At 39.9% G+C, this 19,025-nt stretch overlaps 1 protein-coding gene and 1 long non-coding RNA gene across 3 annotated transcripts in view; one reads left to right on the top strand and one right to left on the bottom strand.

Annotated features, from left to right (window-relative positions):
• Positions 1–831: 831 nt before the first annotated feature.
• On the top strand, positions 832–18,015 carry LOC310687928. The gene is made up of 2 exons (XR_014516641.1): positions 832–1,387; positions 17,157–18,015. It is a non-coding gene; the product is annotated as an uncharacterized lncRNA (long non-coding RNA).
• Positions 12,084–19,025, bottom strand: part of PPM1H (protein phosphatase, Mg2+/Mn2+ dependent 1H) — an 88,223-nt gene continuing 81,281 nt past the window's right edge. For both annotated transcript variants that reach the window (XM_083463599.1, XM_083463600.1), the window contains exon 10: positions 12,084–17,030. In XM_083463599.1, the coding sequence (XP_083319725.1) occupies positions 16,883–17,030 (148 nt within the window). In that variant the 3' untranslated portion in view covers positions 12,084–16,882. The remainder of the gene's footprint in view (positions 17,031–19,025) is intronic.

The following is a 19,025-nucleotide window of genomic DNA, read 5'->3' as shown; positions in this document are numbered from 1 at the left end:
GGCTGCAAGCCAATACTTATTTCACGTTATAAATCCTATCAATGAGGCTTACCCCTGAGTAGACATGTATAGGATTTCACTAGTTTCCCTTTAAAATCTTTCCACATACTATTTTAATATGGGTGATACATTTTAACTTCTTATCGTTTTGCATGTCGCCTGCTTAGAACGCCTAGAAATTATTTACAGCAAAACACGAGTTTAAATGCATTTCAAAACGACGACGACCTTTGTCCATTACACTGCAGGTGATTAACAGTCTTAGATTGTATATATTACAGTATGGTGCATGATTATTCAAAGTCCCGTTATGGTTAGCGTGGCTTATTTTTAGGATTTCAGCCGTATCAAACAGTATTTTTCGCCTTTTATCTGTTGTGCCCCTTTGCAGATCGATAGGCAACTTAACGCCCGGCGAACGCAAATTTTACTCGATTCCTCGGCTAGGCCTAGCTTGTCCTGAACTACATTTCCCAGCAGACTTCGCTCAGAGCGCGAGACTGGTCGTCAGGTGCCCACACCCCTCTATATTTTCGCGCCGAGATTTGCTCTTCCTCCTCACGCGAAGAAAGGGGAGGGGGGAACACATCCCATTTCCCAGCATTCCTTGAGGCAAGGGCTTTAAAGCGAGTTCCTGTTTGCCCAAGGGGATTAATTGACCGGCGCCGTCTTTTCCTCGGGGGCCGCAGCAGAGAAGGTCGAGAGCACCGACCTCCCATCCCACCCCCCGCAACCTCGCTCCGTTGCCGGTCTGTTCTTGTTCAAGATGGCGCTGGAAGGCTTTCTGACGGGCCAGGCCTACTAGTCACGTGGACAGAGCGTGAGTAGTCGCGCTCCCCCCCCTTTTTCCCATCTGTATGGTTTGGGTGACGGGGCGCGCCAAGAGGGAGGCGAGTAATAGGCGGAGGGGGGGGTTGGCTTTTCTCATCCTTCCGGAGAAAGGGAAATCGGCGGAGCCTCGGAAAGGGCGGGAGCGCGGCGGCGGCAGCGTCTTTCACTGCGATACAGCGCGGGGGGGGGGGAGGCGGCGCGGAGAGGAAGATGCTTTCGCCGCCGTTAGAGGAGCAGAATTTAGCTGCTGTCCTGAAAGGAAGGGACCGAAAAAACCGTGTTCTTCCTTTCTTCTCTCCCGCCTTCGTCTATCCGATTGGCGTCGGCGGCGCGTGAGGCGGCAAGCGCCATAGTGTTCCCTCAGCCGCCAGGAATGGCGCCTCGTCAAGCGCCTCACCGCCTTTTATACCCTCGGGGGGCCGGCGCGCGCGCTCGGGCGGTTGGTAGGGGGGGGAGAAGCTTGCAACGGTCATGTTCGAATTTTGAGAGGGGAGGGCACCGGTCCCTGCTTCTCTCTCCGCCGCGGAACGATGCCCTAAAGCTGAGGCGAAGGCGAGTGAGTGTCAAGGAATATGGGAGCGCGAATTTTCTCCTCAGTTTTGTTCCTCCTTCCTTCCCCCTTGTCCCTCCTCCCCTCCCGCGCCTTCGCTTTTGCTTCTCGCGCCGATTGACAATTAAGCTCCTGGGGACTGCACCAGCTGTGGCCTGTAATGTACCTAATAAACGAGACTCCCTCGCGTCAGTTTCAGGTCATGCAAGGAAAAGGGCAGAGCGGGTGGCGGCGGCGGCGGGGTAGGTGGGGGGTGGCGGCGGCGGCGTTGTAATGCGCGCTCTGGGCGGGGTTTCCTCCTGCCCTTCGCAAAGAAGGGAGTCTGGCTGATGTCTGCTGCAGATAAAGGAGACAAGAGGACCGTCAGAAAGAGCCCGAACCCTTTTGCCATGGCTCCTTCCTTCCTCTATCTCTCTCTGGGCTCTTCATTTTATTGTGGGTGGAACATGCCCGCCTTTCTTCTCTCCTTCCAGGATGGGATCGGGAGCACCATGGCCCTGGCTGAGGTAGTAGTTTGTGCTGTTGGTCGGGTTGTGACATTGCCCGCTGTGGAGATAACTGCGCAAGCTACTGCCTTGCTAGTGCTGGTGATGATCAGCTGCAGATGAAGACAATGACAATGGGAATCCCCTTTGTTTTCCCAGGGATTACTTGCATACGGAAGGAGGGGTGGCAACAGAACCAAGCTTGCCTTTGCTGTTTCTGTGTGTTTAATGCCTCTCAGTATATGGCTTTGCAGAGCTTGGCTTCGCACAACTGAAATGTGGCATTTTCCAGTTTTTTATTTCCTCAGGAAATGTCTGAATTTTGAAATGCACAGTATTTACGTCAGTTTTGCATGTTGTATTCCTTAGTGACGTCCTGACAGATACTGTTCTATTCAGATTATTAATTTGGCTAAAGAAAATGCCTGTTTGTTGTTATCTATTACATATCCGTGGAAAGCTAAAATTTATTGTACATCTTGCATGTGCTGAATAGACAGCATCTCATACAACAAATCTTTAGATGGGCACTTACATATTTATAGTGAAATTTTGATACTTGTATTGCACCAGCAAGGACATATGTTTAGATTGTGTTGCTGGGCTGATGAGTTTGGGATGTAATGAGTGGCAATTACTGTTTGAATTCTGGTTATGGAAATGACATCAATAAAACACCATTTATGAGGTTTTCATAAATTTTAACGACTGTGCATTTATTCTGCACTGCATATAAAAATACTGAAAAACAGTAGTTGCACTGAATAAGACAATGATATCAATACCTAATATTTTGTAAGAATAATACATAACGTCACATGCCTTCCTAATGACAGATGCTATAGTCTTCAGCTTTAGAATTAACAGTGCAAATCTACACATGTCTACTCAAGAGTCCCATTTATAATGGGACATTACCAGGTAAGTGCATAGCTGTCTAACTAGTTTGTTTTCCCTCCAGTGTATCGTTTAACTAATATTTAATTTAAGTATAGAAGCACCTAATATTTCATGAATTCTGTATCTCCATATTTTAAAACCTTAGGATAAAAAGTAAAGTGAAATAGTGACATCCAGCATTAGTCCATTGATTTCAGAGGACCTACTTTTGAGTATGATTCATGTTGGATATAACTCAATTTACCCAAATTCCACTATTATTAGATGACAAAATTAAAAATAATTGGCGAAAGAACTCTGGGTAAAATATCTTAAAGGCTTTTTAATACTAGTATGAAACACAAACTGGTATGATCACTATATAAAAGCTCCTTAATTAAACTAGTGTTTGCCCTTGCTGAAATGAATATACTGAGCTATAGATTGGAAAACAATAGGTTCTTTACTTGTAAAGGTTCGTTGTTCAGTACTTAATATTGTGAGCAACATCCTCCCTGTGTTGTATGCTTTATTAGTTAGGTGTTGGATTTCTTATTTTTTTCAAACTTTGTATGGCTAAATCATGAAAAGATAGGAATACGTTAATTTGTAAAGCCTATGTAATAAAACACATTTATCTTTATTTGATATATTTGGTGCTGTATGCTGAGCTCCAGTGAGTTTCTTTGTTTTAAAAAACACCTGAAACTTAGAAAGCTGTAAGGTAGGGTGGCCTGTTTAAAGAAGATATGATGAAAAAATAAATTGAGGACACAAGTTAGAGCAGTAATGGGAAAATGTAGTCTTTGTGGCAAACGTGTTATTTTTCACTTTTATCTAAAAGATGTAGCTTAAACTTGGATCTAGAACACTTAAAAAAGTACTTTCAGGATACACAAGGAAACTTTATGATTAATTTTTTGAAAGATTCATCGAACACAAACATTTCTACATTGAATAATTTTATGAAACCTCAGGAAAAAAATTCTGGCTATTCATCCTCTCAGTAGTATTGTTGGAATGATGTGACAGCTGACAACAGTATCCCATAAGAATGGGGAGTGAATATAGGATTTTTGAAAATGTGCAAAAAAATCCTTGTAAATCATAACGTGAGGTCAGGATTGTACTTCAGATGAAATTGCTTTTTAAATATTAAAAGTTTCAGCATCATCAGTTAGGAAACCAATCAGATTTTTGCACACAACAGGGAACTATGATGCACATTTACTCATCCAAGTTCAAACTGTCTTTGTAATGCAGTTTGAAGCACATGATTGGATGTGGCTCTTTACTGCAGACTCCTACACCAAGTAAGAGACAACTTTGGTTGTGTCCATTGATTTCTCTGAGTGCAACACTTCATGAACTTTACATAGCTTTAGGAGTGATGTTTTCATTTCAGCTGCTAGTGAATTCGGCAAAATGCTCAGCGCTTCTCAACAAGATTTATTCCATTAGTGTAGTATACAAAAAATAGGGTAGAATTCACTGTAAAAGCAGTTTGTGGGTTGCAAGTAACTCTTCTCTGTATAATTAGTTCTGCAATTTACAAAGCATTGAACAACTGGAGCAATTTATGTTTTGCTCTTAAGTAGATATCTTTCCCATAGCTAAGTCATCAGTTGCTCTTCTGTTTTTCAGACTAGTGCCCATCATTCCCTACCACTAGCAAGACAGCACAGTTCTATAATTTAATCCTAGCAGTTATACAGCTGGCACTGCTTTTTAAAGGTATATGCACAAAAGCAACATAACTGCATGGAACTAGACACAATTTAAAATTCATTAAATGAATTGAATGGGAGCTTTTCTTTCTCGTGAGTTTTGCCTATAAATAACCTTTTCGGGTATTTGCAGTTGTCTTTCATTGGTATCAGTAGATAAGGCATTAATGCCTGGGGCTGAATTCAGTATTACATTGATCTTCTTGAAGCAGAAATAAGGGCTTAAATCCAAAGAACTGAGAAGGATGAGAAAATGTATTAGTCCTGTTCTGTGAACTCTTGCAGAAGCTACTTCTTTCCGTGCCACTGTCAGGGTATGAGAAATATGTTGAAAAAGGAAGACACAGGCTGACCTTAGAAACAGCCCTACAGGACTTGGGTTCACTTTTCTCACTACTAAGTTGGGAACCACTTCCATGAACAAAATAGTTTTCAACTAACTAAACCTATATTCAAGCTATTGTACTAAAATTGCCTTCCATTCCATTCAGGCTAATTATTTTAGAGGGCATTTTAGGAAAGTGGGATGGGCTAGTAGAACTCTTGCACAGGATGGGTTTAAAGTGAGCAGCTATTACATGTAGGTGTAGTTAAGAACATAATTGGTGCTGAAGGTGCTGTTAAATGTTACATTTCCCTACACAATTCCAAGTGGTTTTAGTAACTTACAATTTATGAAATCTGCATGGCTTGAGAGCAAGGTTTTGAGTACTTGGGGAAAATACTGAGTTGTAGACATAGATTTAACTAGTATAGTGAGTCTACCCATTTATTAAAGTATATCACATCCTGCCTGCCTTTCATCACAGAGTTTACCATAAAGCCAAACCATTCAGAAATGCTGCATAATACATTCATCAGATTATTCCATCTCATGAATGGGGAAAGAATGCTTGAATATTTGAATATTCATCAGTGTTCTGGGATGTCTCTTTCAGGTGTTTTGTTGGCATTTCTTCAGAATTGTCAGTGGGGCTAAAAAGTTGGATGCAATTATTTGATTTTGTATACTTCATCTTCCTGTAATTTGTTAAGAAACTGCTTACTACAAAACAAAACTATAATAATAAATTTTATATATAATACAAGATTTAAAATAACCACAACCACAGAGAACAATGAAGTAAATCTACTTTTCCAATACCTGGTAGAAAGAGCTAGTCTTGGCCAAGTCCCTGAAGACTAGCTGTGGTTATGGCAGGCAAATAATGGACGGGGTCATGCCATACATTTGAAGTATATGATTTCCCCCAAAGAATCCGGGACCTGTAGTTCACCCCTCACAGAGCTAAAAATTCTCAGCACCCTTAAACTAGCTTCCAGGATTTTTTGGGGAAAGTCGTGTATTGCATATGTGTTGACTATATGGTGTGGAATTGCCAAATACCTGGAGAGGGAGTGCCACATCAGGAAAGGTCCTCTCCCTGGTCGCCCATCTAATCTCAAGCTAGGGTGACGAGGAGTTCCCTAGATACTATGATACATTGATGCAAATATGAATTATCTAAGGCCCTCCAGATGATAGACTATAATTCCCATCATCCCTGACTTGTTCATGCTGGCTGGGCCTGGTGTAAATTTGAGCCCAACAACAGGCGTACTACAAGTTTCCCATTTCTCTATTAATAGCTCATGAGACAATGTGGGTTAATTTGTAGGGTTTCCTTAATTTACTGTTGGGAGTTGTAAATTCTTAATGCCTGAATGTGTGAATGCTCAAAAGTGGATGGGGTTAGGGACATGCATGTAAACAGCACCCTCACCATGCACACGCACACACTGGCCTCTCCCTCTTTCCTTCCCTCCCCGTTCCCCCCTATGTCTCTGCCTCCTAAAGGCTTGCACGGCTGTTTGTTGCAGCAGCCCTGGCTACAAGCTCTCCAGGCCTCTGGGGCTGACCAGGGGGTGCTTCCCAGGCCCCTGTGGGCAGTGTGAGGAGGCACCTCTCAGGGGTGGGGGTGGGGCAGTTCAGAGAATGGACTGTGGCTGCCCAGACGACTCCTAAGGGGAGAGGGGAGGAGATGAGGCTGAGGGAGGGTGTTTGAAAAATGTTGAGGCTACCAGCTCTGCAGGCAAGGGGTGACATAACTGGACTCCTGATTCCCACAGGGGTGCTGTAGAAATAATGTAGTTGCTCAAGAAAGCCATGGACTCAAAAAGATTGAAAACCTCTGCCATGGAGGCATGAGAGTTGTGCCACTTAAGAAACTCTTACAAGTGCTCATTCTTGGTATCCTCCTAGCTAGATTTGGCTCCTTGGCAGAAACACCCTTCTGCTCAAGTTGCTTATGTGGGTACAGATGTGCAGTACTGGGTTCACCTAAGATCTATTTAATTTTTCTGGAGACACTTTTTAATGTACAAAGATTGCTTATAAATGTTTGGCACAACTAATAATTATATAAAACCTGTTACCCATGGCTAGAACTGGTTTTTAATGTTTATATATTAAGGGAAGGGAAGATATATTTATTATCCAACTCCTCTTCTAAGAGAGATTGGTGCAGTCATTGTTTGCCTTTTGTAGAACACATCTTCATCCAAGTGGAGTGCAGATTGCAATGCCTTTTGGCTGCAATTTGATAGGAGGCAAATATTAGTTTATGAACTATAGTCCGTAACACAATAGTGTTTATGGAAGGTTATTCCATGAGTTGTGCTGTGACATAGTTGTATAGAAGATAAAAGAATGGAATGTGACGATTTCATATGCTGTTACACTCATTCTTCCTGTGTATGCATAGAGGCCATAAGAAAGGAAGCAGGGTCATTCATTTGTTCCTGTATCAATAGTCTTAAATGTTATGCATGTGCATAAAAATAAAAAGCCTTTATACAAATAAAAGTAAACCATTCTTTAGACTAGACTAAAATCTAAGAAGATTATGGAAGAGAATGTGATTTTGCATTGATGCACCACTACTAAATAGCAACTTAATTGAAAGAGATATCATTTACATTAAAAATGTAAATGTAATGTAACGTGCCATTTTTAAACTGGTCCAATGAACGTGGTTGTTGTGCTGGTCCATATTGTCATCTTTGTATGCCTATTTACTGCTATCACTCTTTTATGTAGGCATGCCACTTTAATACTCATGAAATCACATAGCATAATGCCCACTTTTCGCATTGGTACTAAGTCATGCAGCTTGAGATTTTGTCATGTGCCAAAACGTTTCAGCTATATTCCAATATAATATAGATCCTAGCACAGATTGTGTAATGCTGTCTCCTTTTAACAACCAGTAAAATGTCATGGGGCTTTAATAGCACATGATTTTGTTTTTTAAAAGACTGATCTACTGAGCAACAACAGCAAAATGTTACTAGTTCTGACATAGGTTTGCTGTCACTCCACTACAGAGCAACACTTGATCAGTACAATAAATTGTTACCAATGGTGTTATAAAGGGCTTTAAAAAGTATTGAGGGTTCAGTTGCCAAGTACATCTGACTCAGTAGTTCAGAATCAATAAAGCCACTCAGACACATAAACCTAGAATGACCTATCGTTCTTGTGGTGCCGTTGCTACCTCTGCTGTGATCAGATAAATCACTTTCACGCTTTTGAATCAATAATCATAAATTAAATACCTATTGTTATACCATCTTATGAGAAATTCTCCTGGCTTAATTAATTCAACAGCTATAGTCATCTGCCCCTTCCAAGAGAGAAATGGCTTTAAAAAAGCAACTCCATTGTGAAAGGGAAATTTATAGTGAACTATTTGTTTCTACATAATATATATAAAATGGAATTCTTCAGCCTATCCCAGCTAATTCATGTTTCGATTGTACCCAGCTGCTTAAATTGCACTGCTCAGAGATTGCCTTGATCCCCAGGTGCAGGTATTCCATCTGTGCTGCTCTGAAAGACTATTTACGGCAGAGGTTAGGCCAGTGATTGCTGGGATGGAAAACTCATTTCTCAGCCTGGCTTTTATTTACACTCTTATTAAAGATCCTTTCACTCATGTTGGAATGGCAGCTAGTGACTGCAGCGAGTATTTGGCACTAAGCCAAGCAGTAAAATTACAATGTTGATGAAAGATAGCCTGCTTCCATTTTAACCTTTCCCTGTTCACTCCATCTACATTTGCATGAAGAAGAATGATTATTGAACAAGATAGTGGGGGACAAAGGGATAAGGCAGGCCTGGGCAATTGAGCTCTCCAAAAAAAATCAACTGTGCCACTGATTTTGAAACAAGTCATTGCTTTGCTAATATGTAATTACCCTTAATTATTATTAGAAATTATTTTGAAATAGAATGGTGGTGCCACTCACGCCATTTTTCTCGCTTTAAAATTGCTGCCTATTTTGCAATAGGAAAATGCACATGCAGGTTTCTATTTCAAACTTCATGTGAGCAACAAAAGGTAATGCACAAGGAACATCCTTAAAATGTCTTTTAAATGGTGATAGTTACTAAGAAATTCATGGACCAAGTCTAAAAAGCAGTATTATGCTTTAGAAAGGAAAGTTGTGGCTCTTCATTTTCTGGTCGCACGGTAAAATTAGAAATATATTGAAAAGGTCTGGAAGAGTAACCATATTAGGATTTAGCTAGAGCCAAATAGCTGCTGCCATTCCATGTGTCTCTTCCTCATAGCATCTAAACCAGCACAACATATGATGGGATAGCATCATGTTATGTGCTGCCATGGCCCCACCTGATAACTGAAAAAGGTTGGACAATTTCATTTTTACTTGGATGTTTTGAGAAAGTGAGCAGAGAAAACGAGAACAATAGACCTCTGTTCTGTAAACTGCAATGCCAATTTTTCCTGGAAGGGTAGCAGTGACTGCCCCCCTTCCCAGGCTGCCCTTCTCCAGGCCAACAACAAACCATTAAGGTCATGAGGCTTTTTTATGAGATAGGCTCACTTGTTTCTCCCTTTGTCATACTTCAATTCTATTCAAATGCATTTTGCCTATATATTCCTATATTGAGGTTAAAATGAAGTGTAGACTTGCTTGGTGCCGACTACTGGTATAATATTCCTGCACTTTGTTATGGGGAGGGTGAAAGTAGAACTTGAAAAGTGTAGTTTATAGATGGTCCCTGGAAGGCTAAGTTTACAAATGGCTCCCATTTGAAACAGTTGAGAAGCAATGGGTTGTATACAACTCTGCTGTTCTGTTCAAGCAAGAGACTTTCCACTTGCATGAATTGACTTACCCCTTCTCCATGTGGTTCCCCATGCATCCTCAACATCTGCACCAGAGAGTTGAAGGGTCCTCTGGAGCAGATTTTGGGGCACATGGGAAGAGAGGAAGGGGAAGCCCTGGTGCACAAATGGAATTCTGCTGTGCAGTGTTAACTACAACCCATAGGTCTGTCTCATTAAGGTCTTAGGTCTGGAATCAAGTAACAAGTCCTGCTAGCAGAAGCCCATACAACTTAAGATAGCTGCTCAGAAGGTTGGCAGCTCAAATTCCCAAAACAGCGTGAGCTCCCATTGCTCTGTCCCAGCTCCTGCCAACTTAGCAGTTCGAAAGCGTACCAGTGCAAGTAGATAAATAGGTACTGCTGCGGCAGGAAGGTAAACAGCATTTCCATGTGCTCTGGTTTCCGCCACAGTGTTCCATTGCACCAGAAGCGGTTTAGTCATGCTGGCGACATGACCTGGAAAGCTGTCTGTGGACAAACGCCGGCTCCCTTGGCCTGAAAGCAAGATGAGCACTGTAATCCCATAGTCGCCTTTGACTGGACTTAACCATCCAGGGGTCCTTTACCTTTATGATAGAACAACTGGGCTTTCCCTCCTCTAAGTTGGGTGGGGGCAGGGGTCAAGAGAACAACCCCCCGGGGGAAGATGGCAGGGCGGGGTGTCATTTTGTCTGGCAAGCTGAAATGCTTATGCTGATAGCACAATTGCTAGAAAAGGCTGGGGAGTAATGCATTTTACATACCATATTTTTTATTGTCACATACACGTTAGGAATTTACTTCTTCAGCAAATGTTAATTTTCAGTTTGTTTTCCAGAGCAATGTTAAATAATTTTGATCCTGTAAAATTAAAACAATGGGGAAACATTCTAGTCCATTCTCAGTCTGAGTACCTAATAAATCTACACTAAATATATGCCAGCATCAACAATGCCCTCTCAAAATATATGTATATGTTGAATTCAAAGAACTGTGCCACATATTAGGAACTAATTCTCAAAACAAACAGTAGTGCCTATTATGAAATATTTGCCAACTTGCATGGATATTTGCAAGTACAAACAACAATATGAAAGAGAAATATTTATCCTATATATTCAACCAATGCCTTCATAGGAAACAGGGCTCTATGGGTTATAATATTATTTTTAAAAGAAAGAGAAAGAACTATGGTTGCCTTGCTCAAGAAACTGCTTTTAAAATAAACTCAGACAACCTGCAATGTGATTCTGTAATCAGTGGTGGATTCTCCTGAAACAGAATGTTTATGATTAGGTAACAAGGGTAAATCTAACCTTTGGAAATTTCTATCTGGCCCCAGCAAAGCCTCCGATACGGAGAACCTCCATCATACATTATACATCTCACCTTGATTCTTCCATGGGCTATAGTTAGTCATCCCCCCCTCCAGCTTGGACCATCAACCAAGCTTAGCAGAGCTTTCCCCTTATTATACAATCCATCTGCTCACTTCACTGCACAGGCAAATCACTGTTTATCTCAGTGAAAGTTATAAGAGGGCCCTGCTGAAGCCCCTGTTACTATACACACTGGAAAGGAGAGCACTGACTAACCCTTTGCTGTTATCTTTTTCTCTCACCCCTCTCCCTTGTAGCTAAGCCACCCCTTCTTCATCAGCTTTAAGCCTTGCACATGGAGCTAAAATATTCCCACTTCCCTTTGTTGTCTCAGCATTATACAAAACTAAAGTTTTTAAGCTTCTTGGTATTGTTTGATGTGTCTAAACCATTTTTAGTATCCTTTCAATTATTTAGAAACACAGAATCCCTTTAAAGCTCTCCCTGATATCTGCCAGTATTTATAATACACTTGCAGAACAGAATTCGTTGCTAGCTGCATTATGGAGTTTCAGTCACCAGCCAACTTCAGAAATGTGCATTACAGCTTTCTCCAAGTTTTATTATTAAGCAAGTATTTATCTTCTAACTTCTGACTAATTACTGAAAAGCAATTAAAATACTATAAAAACATAAAGTGCTAGTTGACATATTATTCACTTGACAGTAACAGAGTACAAACTTTTTTAAAGTAATTTTGTCCATATGTAGAAACAACAGCTGTTCACTCATTATGTGCTTCTTTGCAATTTTGCAAGCAGCACTCCACTGACCCAAACCATACAAAAATCTGTAACAACCAACTGGGCATTTGCTCTGGAATTCAGTTAGGTGATTTTACTTACGTCAATTTTCTTCTCTGCTTATTCCCAATTTGTTCTTTCAGCAAACAGAATTGATAGCTGAGTGCTTGAGCATGCACTGCAAGAGAACTTAACAAATGGAAAAATTTAAAAAGAAGGTGCAGTATGTACCTATGCTGAAGGATGGGGAATTGTAGACTATATCATATTTTCACTGACAGCATTCACCAGCTATATGCCCCAGAAAAGAAGCTCACAGCAATACTACCCAAAATAAGTTTTTATATTTATTTATTTTTTACAATATCATTTTAAAACTTTGTTGTGCATACATTTTCCAGCTTCCTTGTTTCATTGCACTTAAAAGTTTCAAAACACATAAAATATATCCCTTTACTAAACATTTTTGTTCTCGGGTTACAAAAAAGTTTTGACATTTCACAGTCACCACGCTTAAGTACATTGATCCAAACAATTTTTATCCATAAGACTCTCTTCATTGTTTGGAATGCTGAGCCCAGAATATAGTACATTCCTTGCTTACAGTCACTGTGCCAATAAAGGAAGAAAATGGCAAAATTAAACTGAAATACAATGGAACATCAAAGTAAAGTGGAGGTTGACAGGGAGAAGCCTCCTTCAAGTATAATGTAGGTAGAATTTGGCAGAATGATTGAAGAGGTATTTGGCCACTGTCTATGTCATCTTCATACGACAGGAAAGAAAAATTACAAGTGTGCAATTTTCACATAAGTCACAACACAAGAAACAAAACTGCAAGAGTGCATTAAGCAAAGGGCAAAGGACTAAAAGAAATTTAGTAGGATTGTGCTGTATGAAAGACAAGTACCTGTAAAATTCAAGCAGCAACCTACAAAATATTTTATTTCAACATGTCACTTAGCGAAGTACCTTGAAGAACGTTCTTATTGAACAAGTATCCCGGACTGCTAGTTTTAAAACTGACAATACAACTCTCTTTATGGACATTGGGCAAGTACTGAAAAACAACTCTTTGATTATTTGATAAAAATAGAATAATTTTGGTAAATTCTGATTAGGAAGAAGTTAGACATTTTGAGTTACAGCTGTCAGATATTTACTGTAAAGGGAATTTTCCCTGAACTGTATGAACTGGAAAGGGCAGACAGAATCAGGAGGTTGTTCTAGAATGTTTTAAAATCAGGGGAGAAGGAAAGAGTAGATAAGCTAAGCGATCTAATAAAATGTGTCTTGGGCAATTTCCTTAGTGCTGATTTGCAAATTTGGACAATGTTATCTTTGAATATTTACAATCGGATAGCAAACATTGATCATGTGGCTGTAGCAGCTCCATAAGACAAGTGAATTTCCTCTCTTATCTCAATTTTTATTTGCCTAAAAGCTCTTCCAGTTCTGACCTAGGTGAGATAGTTGGTATGAAAGTCTGGGTTTTCCCCATTTTCTTTAGGCAAGTTATTCTAATAATTTCTAACACTGTTACCAACATTGTTGAAATAGATGGTGGCCCAGTGACGATTTTCCAGCCCACCAATTTCCCAAGCTATAACCTTAATTTCCAGTAACCTTTCACCTTTAAAATATATGTAACTGGTTTACTTTTAAGCATGATTTTCAACCTTGTCTTGGGTTATAAAACTGTTGACACAGCAGCAGCAGCAAAGTGAATTATTTCTAGACAATACTAAATTCCATATTGCAATTTCTTTTTAAAAACAAAAAACAGTATTACTACACACCTGGAATTCAGTTATTGAAGTGTGAATGGAATTTTGCTGTCCAGTTTGCATACTTTTCAGCTAGGCTTGGCAAATGTTCTGTGCTGCAGCCCAATAATAAAGCGCATGGGGCAAGATCCATCCCTCACTGAATGCATGAGCAGAAAACACTTTTGCTTACCCACAGGAGCAAAGCAACAGTTCCAAAAGTAGCCTTAAAGTTTATAGGATGTCAGTCTAGAGAGTTTCCAGCAATGGGAGCAGGCTTTTAAGGGGGTAGGGGTTGCCACTCACTTCTGTCTGAATCCTGTCTACTGGCTCTCATAAAATATATTCATCTAGATAGGGCATTGCTATTTTGAAAGGATTATTAAATAAAACAATCGAAATGTTCTATACAGTTCTATGTTGGTGAAAACCATTACTGAGTGTATCTCATGAGATGGGGGCAAGTAAAAGTTCAGAATAAGTTGGCTTAATTTCTAAATGAATTCAAAGAGTTTGTTTAGTTTGAATTAAACACAAATTTTATTTAACAATCCAGAGTTTAGCTTTGGTCTCTCTGGGAATTGCTCGGTAGCAAATACAGGATTACTTAAGCAAAGCCTTTGAAAGGGATGGTGCAATTTGGGTTATTGATTCAGTCCTAAAAGTACGTCTGAACAATAGCAAGTGTTTGTTTTTGTTGCTACTTTAAGCATTTCACTGGTGCCTCTTTTAAAAACAAGGTGGGCATTTTCAGGATCACTCTCAATGATGTTATCTATCATACTATTCAAATTATGCAGCATTTGAAATTGTATCACCAAATCTGGATGAAGTATTGTAAAGTTTCATTTAAATGTTTCAAAAATAGCATTTTTTCATGACATGATAAAATGTAGCAGTCTAGATACTATTCTAGGAAGAATTGGATGCACTCAGAACTACTGGTCATTCTGAACCAGTTTGATGTACAGATGTTTTCTGGAGCTGCAACCTAGGTTACTATCATATGTAGTGTGTTCTTATGAGTCAAAATGAAAATCCAATTTAAAGTTTTCCTGCACTGGCAAAAGTCATTTTATTTTGGTTGGTCCAATGGGATTGTTTGCCACTAAATACGTTCTATTCGCATATGGCACTGGAAATGGGAAATGTGTTCAAGTTCTGTGCAAAAAGTATACAAACAGAATGAAGACAGTAACACCTGTAAATCTTAGCCAGGGTGTATATATTGTGTTAGAAAGTGTTGTTACATTATTAGTAATATTCTACAAATGAAATGTTTGCTGCCTAAGAATGTCTCTTATCATGAGATTGATGACCCAGAAAAATGATATTGCCTGAACTGAAAAAACAGGGAGGCTGTGTGGAAGGGTTACACTATCAGTTTTTTAGGCAAAATGTGACCTGATAATCTGAACATATATGATTGGAAAAACGAGGTACTTTATTGAGAATAAATTTGAGAAGTATTGCTGATTTGTGAAAAGACACTGCATTATGAAAATCTACTTTTCATGAAATTTTAGATTTTATGGTATCAGAAAAACATTATTGCAAGCAGATTTACTTCATGTCAGAATTAACACTTTTCTGAACTATTCAGTTGCAGATTGAAACTTATTTGCTGCTGCAGCAGCATACTGAAACAACTTAACATCTGGTGCAGGGGTGGAATGCAGAGTTGACTATAGCGGCATTAATAAAATGCCTACTCCAACAGAAATGTACAATATATTGTTTAAGCAAATAATTATTTCCAGGCTAATTCTGTTAAGGGTATTTGGGGGGGGGCGGGGAGAATATAAACACAGAAAAGACTTATGGGAACATGTGGTACCATACTCTTGCTATGCTGGTAGCTTCTCTTCAGGAAAAAACCTAACATTTCTGAGATGGCTCATCAACTGCCCACAATCACTGTCAACTCATTTGCTCTCAGCTACCTAAAACTGTTTTTTAAAAAACCACAGGGATATGTTTCTTTAGTTCTTGGCCAGGGAGATAATACCTGACAACTAAATTTTGAGTTACCTGTAACAATACGAATGATGATAATTGGGATGACTCATTCTCATCCTAGAATACATAAAATGTGTGGTTGTACAGGTAAATGTAAATCCTTAAGTTTCTATTCTGTTGCTATGTTAATATTTGAAAGCCTAGGTACAGAATGTCAAACAAGCTGATGAGTCTTATCACTCTGCAATGGCTCCTCCCTCCACCTTTTGGATTAACAATGTCAAGCAATGTGTACTGTGTACTACAATGTGTACTAGCAATGTGTACTGGCCCTTGCAATATCAGAGAAGCAATAAACAAAATTGATGCCGAAAGAGCATAGCAGGAAAAAAGATGAAAAGCTACTGTTCTGGAGGAGACTTCTGAAACATACCAGCCTTACACAGTTAATAAGAGAGAAATCAGAAGACAAATTACCAAGTACAATAAATTAAACAGTACGTATATAACGATCCTTTCAACAGGATATAAATTAGAGGAGACAGAAGCATTCAATGAATGAAAACGTGTGGTGCCAAAGAAATGGTGATTTCTGGGGAAATCTTTCTAAATCAAGAATTCTCCCAGTCTGCTACATCATAGTTATAAATACAAAAATCTTGACAATAAGGAACACATTTTCCAGCCAAACAGCTTTCCCTATTCTCTTAGGCAAGTGTGCTAACAGGAGGTGTAGATTAGACCTTGTCGAGAGAAAAGGTTGGCTTCACCATCTAAACATATAAAGGGTAACTGTAAGGTTCCAAAATGTTTATGATGGTGTACAAGAGGAAAAGCTTGTTTTATTGACATAAATAAAACTCATCTTTTTAAATTATCTACTGAAACATTAACAAGATTTGAACAAAAAAAAATTAACTGCCGTTTTAGGTTTTGTTCACCTTAGTAACTTAAAATTTGCTCAAAAGCAAAGTTAGCCAGTCAATTAATAATGGGGGAAATGGGTTACATTACCAATTTTTATAGCTTTCCCAAATCTGCATCTCATGTGTTATTTCTGGCTACATTAAACTGGGAAAGAAAAATATTCTATCAGGTTACACTAGGGTCCTCACCAGGAGGGACATTAAAAATAAATCACTAATATACTAGCAGCATTAAAGTCCTGGTCCTGATATGCACGCACACAAAAAACAAAACCCCACAGGGAAGCTGCAGTTTCCAGGAGATGCCTTTAAATCATTGCAATTCAGCCTCTATGTTTCATGTAGAAATATCCCAGTCTAACCAAGCTTAGAACATAATTTTTAAGTTAAACTTGATCTCTTTTCTTGATAGCCTGCCTTTTCCAGAAGTTCTTACTGTAAAAAAACCAACACCTTTCCTATTACCAGCTTTCGTGTTTGTTTTACAAGATTCTGTTTCCATGTATCAAAGGAATGACGAAGACAGAAATGTCATCTCCTGAGCCCAGTCTGTCATTGGATATCCTCCAGCCTCTGTCTTTCAGCACTCCTCTGGCTCGCATTACCAAATCCTGAGCTGCTAATGTGTACCTGCATGAAGAAGAAACAGTCACAGATTACAGATGTTGTATAATAGTAAAGGTTTATTATTTGAGAGGTATATCCTCTCAAAAAGTATAAGATTTGCAGTGCAGGATTTGTGTTTCTATTGTACAGACCAGTCAAAACTGAAAAGCCTGCCAGCCCCTCTGCTTGTATTGCTGTCTTTTTCCAACCCAGTTGTCCAGAACACCTGGAGAGCACATCATCAGCCTCAACCAGCATGGCTAATATTAAAGGAGGATAGGAGTTATATTCCAGAACATGTAGAGAGCACTAAGTTGGGGAAGGCTGCAATACAGATTGTTTTACAATGGTGCAGGAAGGATACCTGATCGTGTGGAAGAACCCGACAGTGTAAATCCACTTTTAGTTGGATAGAAAAGGATAACTGCACATGTCAAGCACAGTTGTTATGAACAGCCACACTGCCCCAACATTCGATTTGTGCACAGTGGTAGAACTTGCAGCAGTCTAAAACAGTAAACCTTAACCATTCCTTCTTCCAAAGTCCTATCCATATCAGAGATCATAACTATTTTATCAAGCTTTAGCATTTTTGTAAGAACGTTTGAGGAAGGGGCATACAGTAGCTCAGTAGTAGAGCACATCCTTTACATGTGGCAGATGGTCCTAGGTTCTTGAGGTAAACATGTCCAGGGTGGATATACAAAGGCTCCCTGGAAAAGTGCTGCCAGTGTATACAACAGGTGAGCAAAAGGAACCAGTGGCCTGACGGTGATGGAAGGTGGTTTTCTAAGTTCTTAAGAAATAAGTTGGGAGAGGGGTTGTGGTTGATCTTTTTAAATGTATGTGGAAAATGTTCAATTTGTTTACTTTTTGATGAGTTTTATTTATTGTTTATGACTACTTTTGTTATGTTTGTAATTACACACATTTTTTCATGTTGTAAGCTGCCTTGAGCATGGTTTTAACTATGGAAAGGTGACATACAAATAAAATGATAGATGAATGAGACCCATGATAGATCTCTTTCTCTTTCTCTAGCACATGCAATCAGCCATGCAGAAAGCCAAATTGCATCAGGATCTCATCGCTGAGACATGTTTCTCTTTGTGCCATGGGTTTTAATAGAAAGATGTCTGACATTACTCTATGGGCAGGGACTCATTATACTTTTGTACCATGTATGGAAGATTCTTATTGTCTGCTGGATATTATCTCCTTTTCAGTAAGAAACTGAGAAATCCTGTAGAAATTTGCAGTCAATAGCAGAAGAACCTAGGGATCGTCAATACTGGAAAAAGCAATTAAAACAGGTACATACCGTATTTTTCGCACCATAGGGCGCACCGGACCATAGGGCGCACCCAGTTTTTAGGGGGGGGATTCAAGAAAAAAAATCTTCCCCCCCCCCAGCAGCCCCAAAGAGCAGCATACAGGCTGCACACAACCTCTCCCTGCCGGAGGGGTTGCTTGCAGCTATGGAACAAGCCAAGGCAGCGAGCGGGATGGATCCCACTCACTGTTTTGGCTTCCCCTTTAGCCCCGTGCAGCCTCTCCTTGGCGGAGGGGTTGCGCAGGGCTTTCCTGGCTTTACTGGGAGGTGGGGGGATTCCCTCACCTCTCCCAAAAGCCCGCAGAAGCCGCGCAATCCCTTTAAAGAGATCGCGGCTTCTCCTGGCTTTTATGGGAGGTGGGAGAAGCGAATGATGCCGCCAGTCAGTCCCTTCTCCCTCCTGTGGAAAAGCCCGCAAGAGCGCACGGAGCTTGTGTGCAGCTCTTGGGGGCTTTTCTCGCCTGCCTCCCCCCTGCATTCGTTCCATAGGACGCACACACATTTTCCCTTGCTTTTTAGGAGGGAAAAAGTGCGTCCTATGGTGCGAAAAATACGGTATATATCAGACACCAAGATCCACAATTTGTAAAGACTTAAGGTAGAACTGCTGTATTTCAAGGTAAAAGCATATGATCTTCATATTCTTTGAAATACTTTTTTAAAAAAAGATGGGGGGGAATTGAACT

This window comes from Podarcis liolepis, assembly GCF_965112155.1.
Source record: "Podarcis liolepis genome assembly, chromosome: 10".
Classification (NCBI taxonomy): domain Eukaryota; kingdom Metazoa; phylum Chordata; class Lepidosauria; order Squamata; family Lacertidae; genus Podarcis; species Podarcis liolepis.
This window is presented reverse-complemented; position numbering and strand designations above follow the sequence as displayed.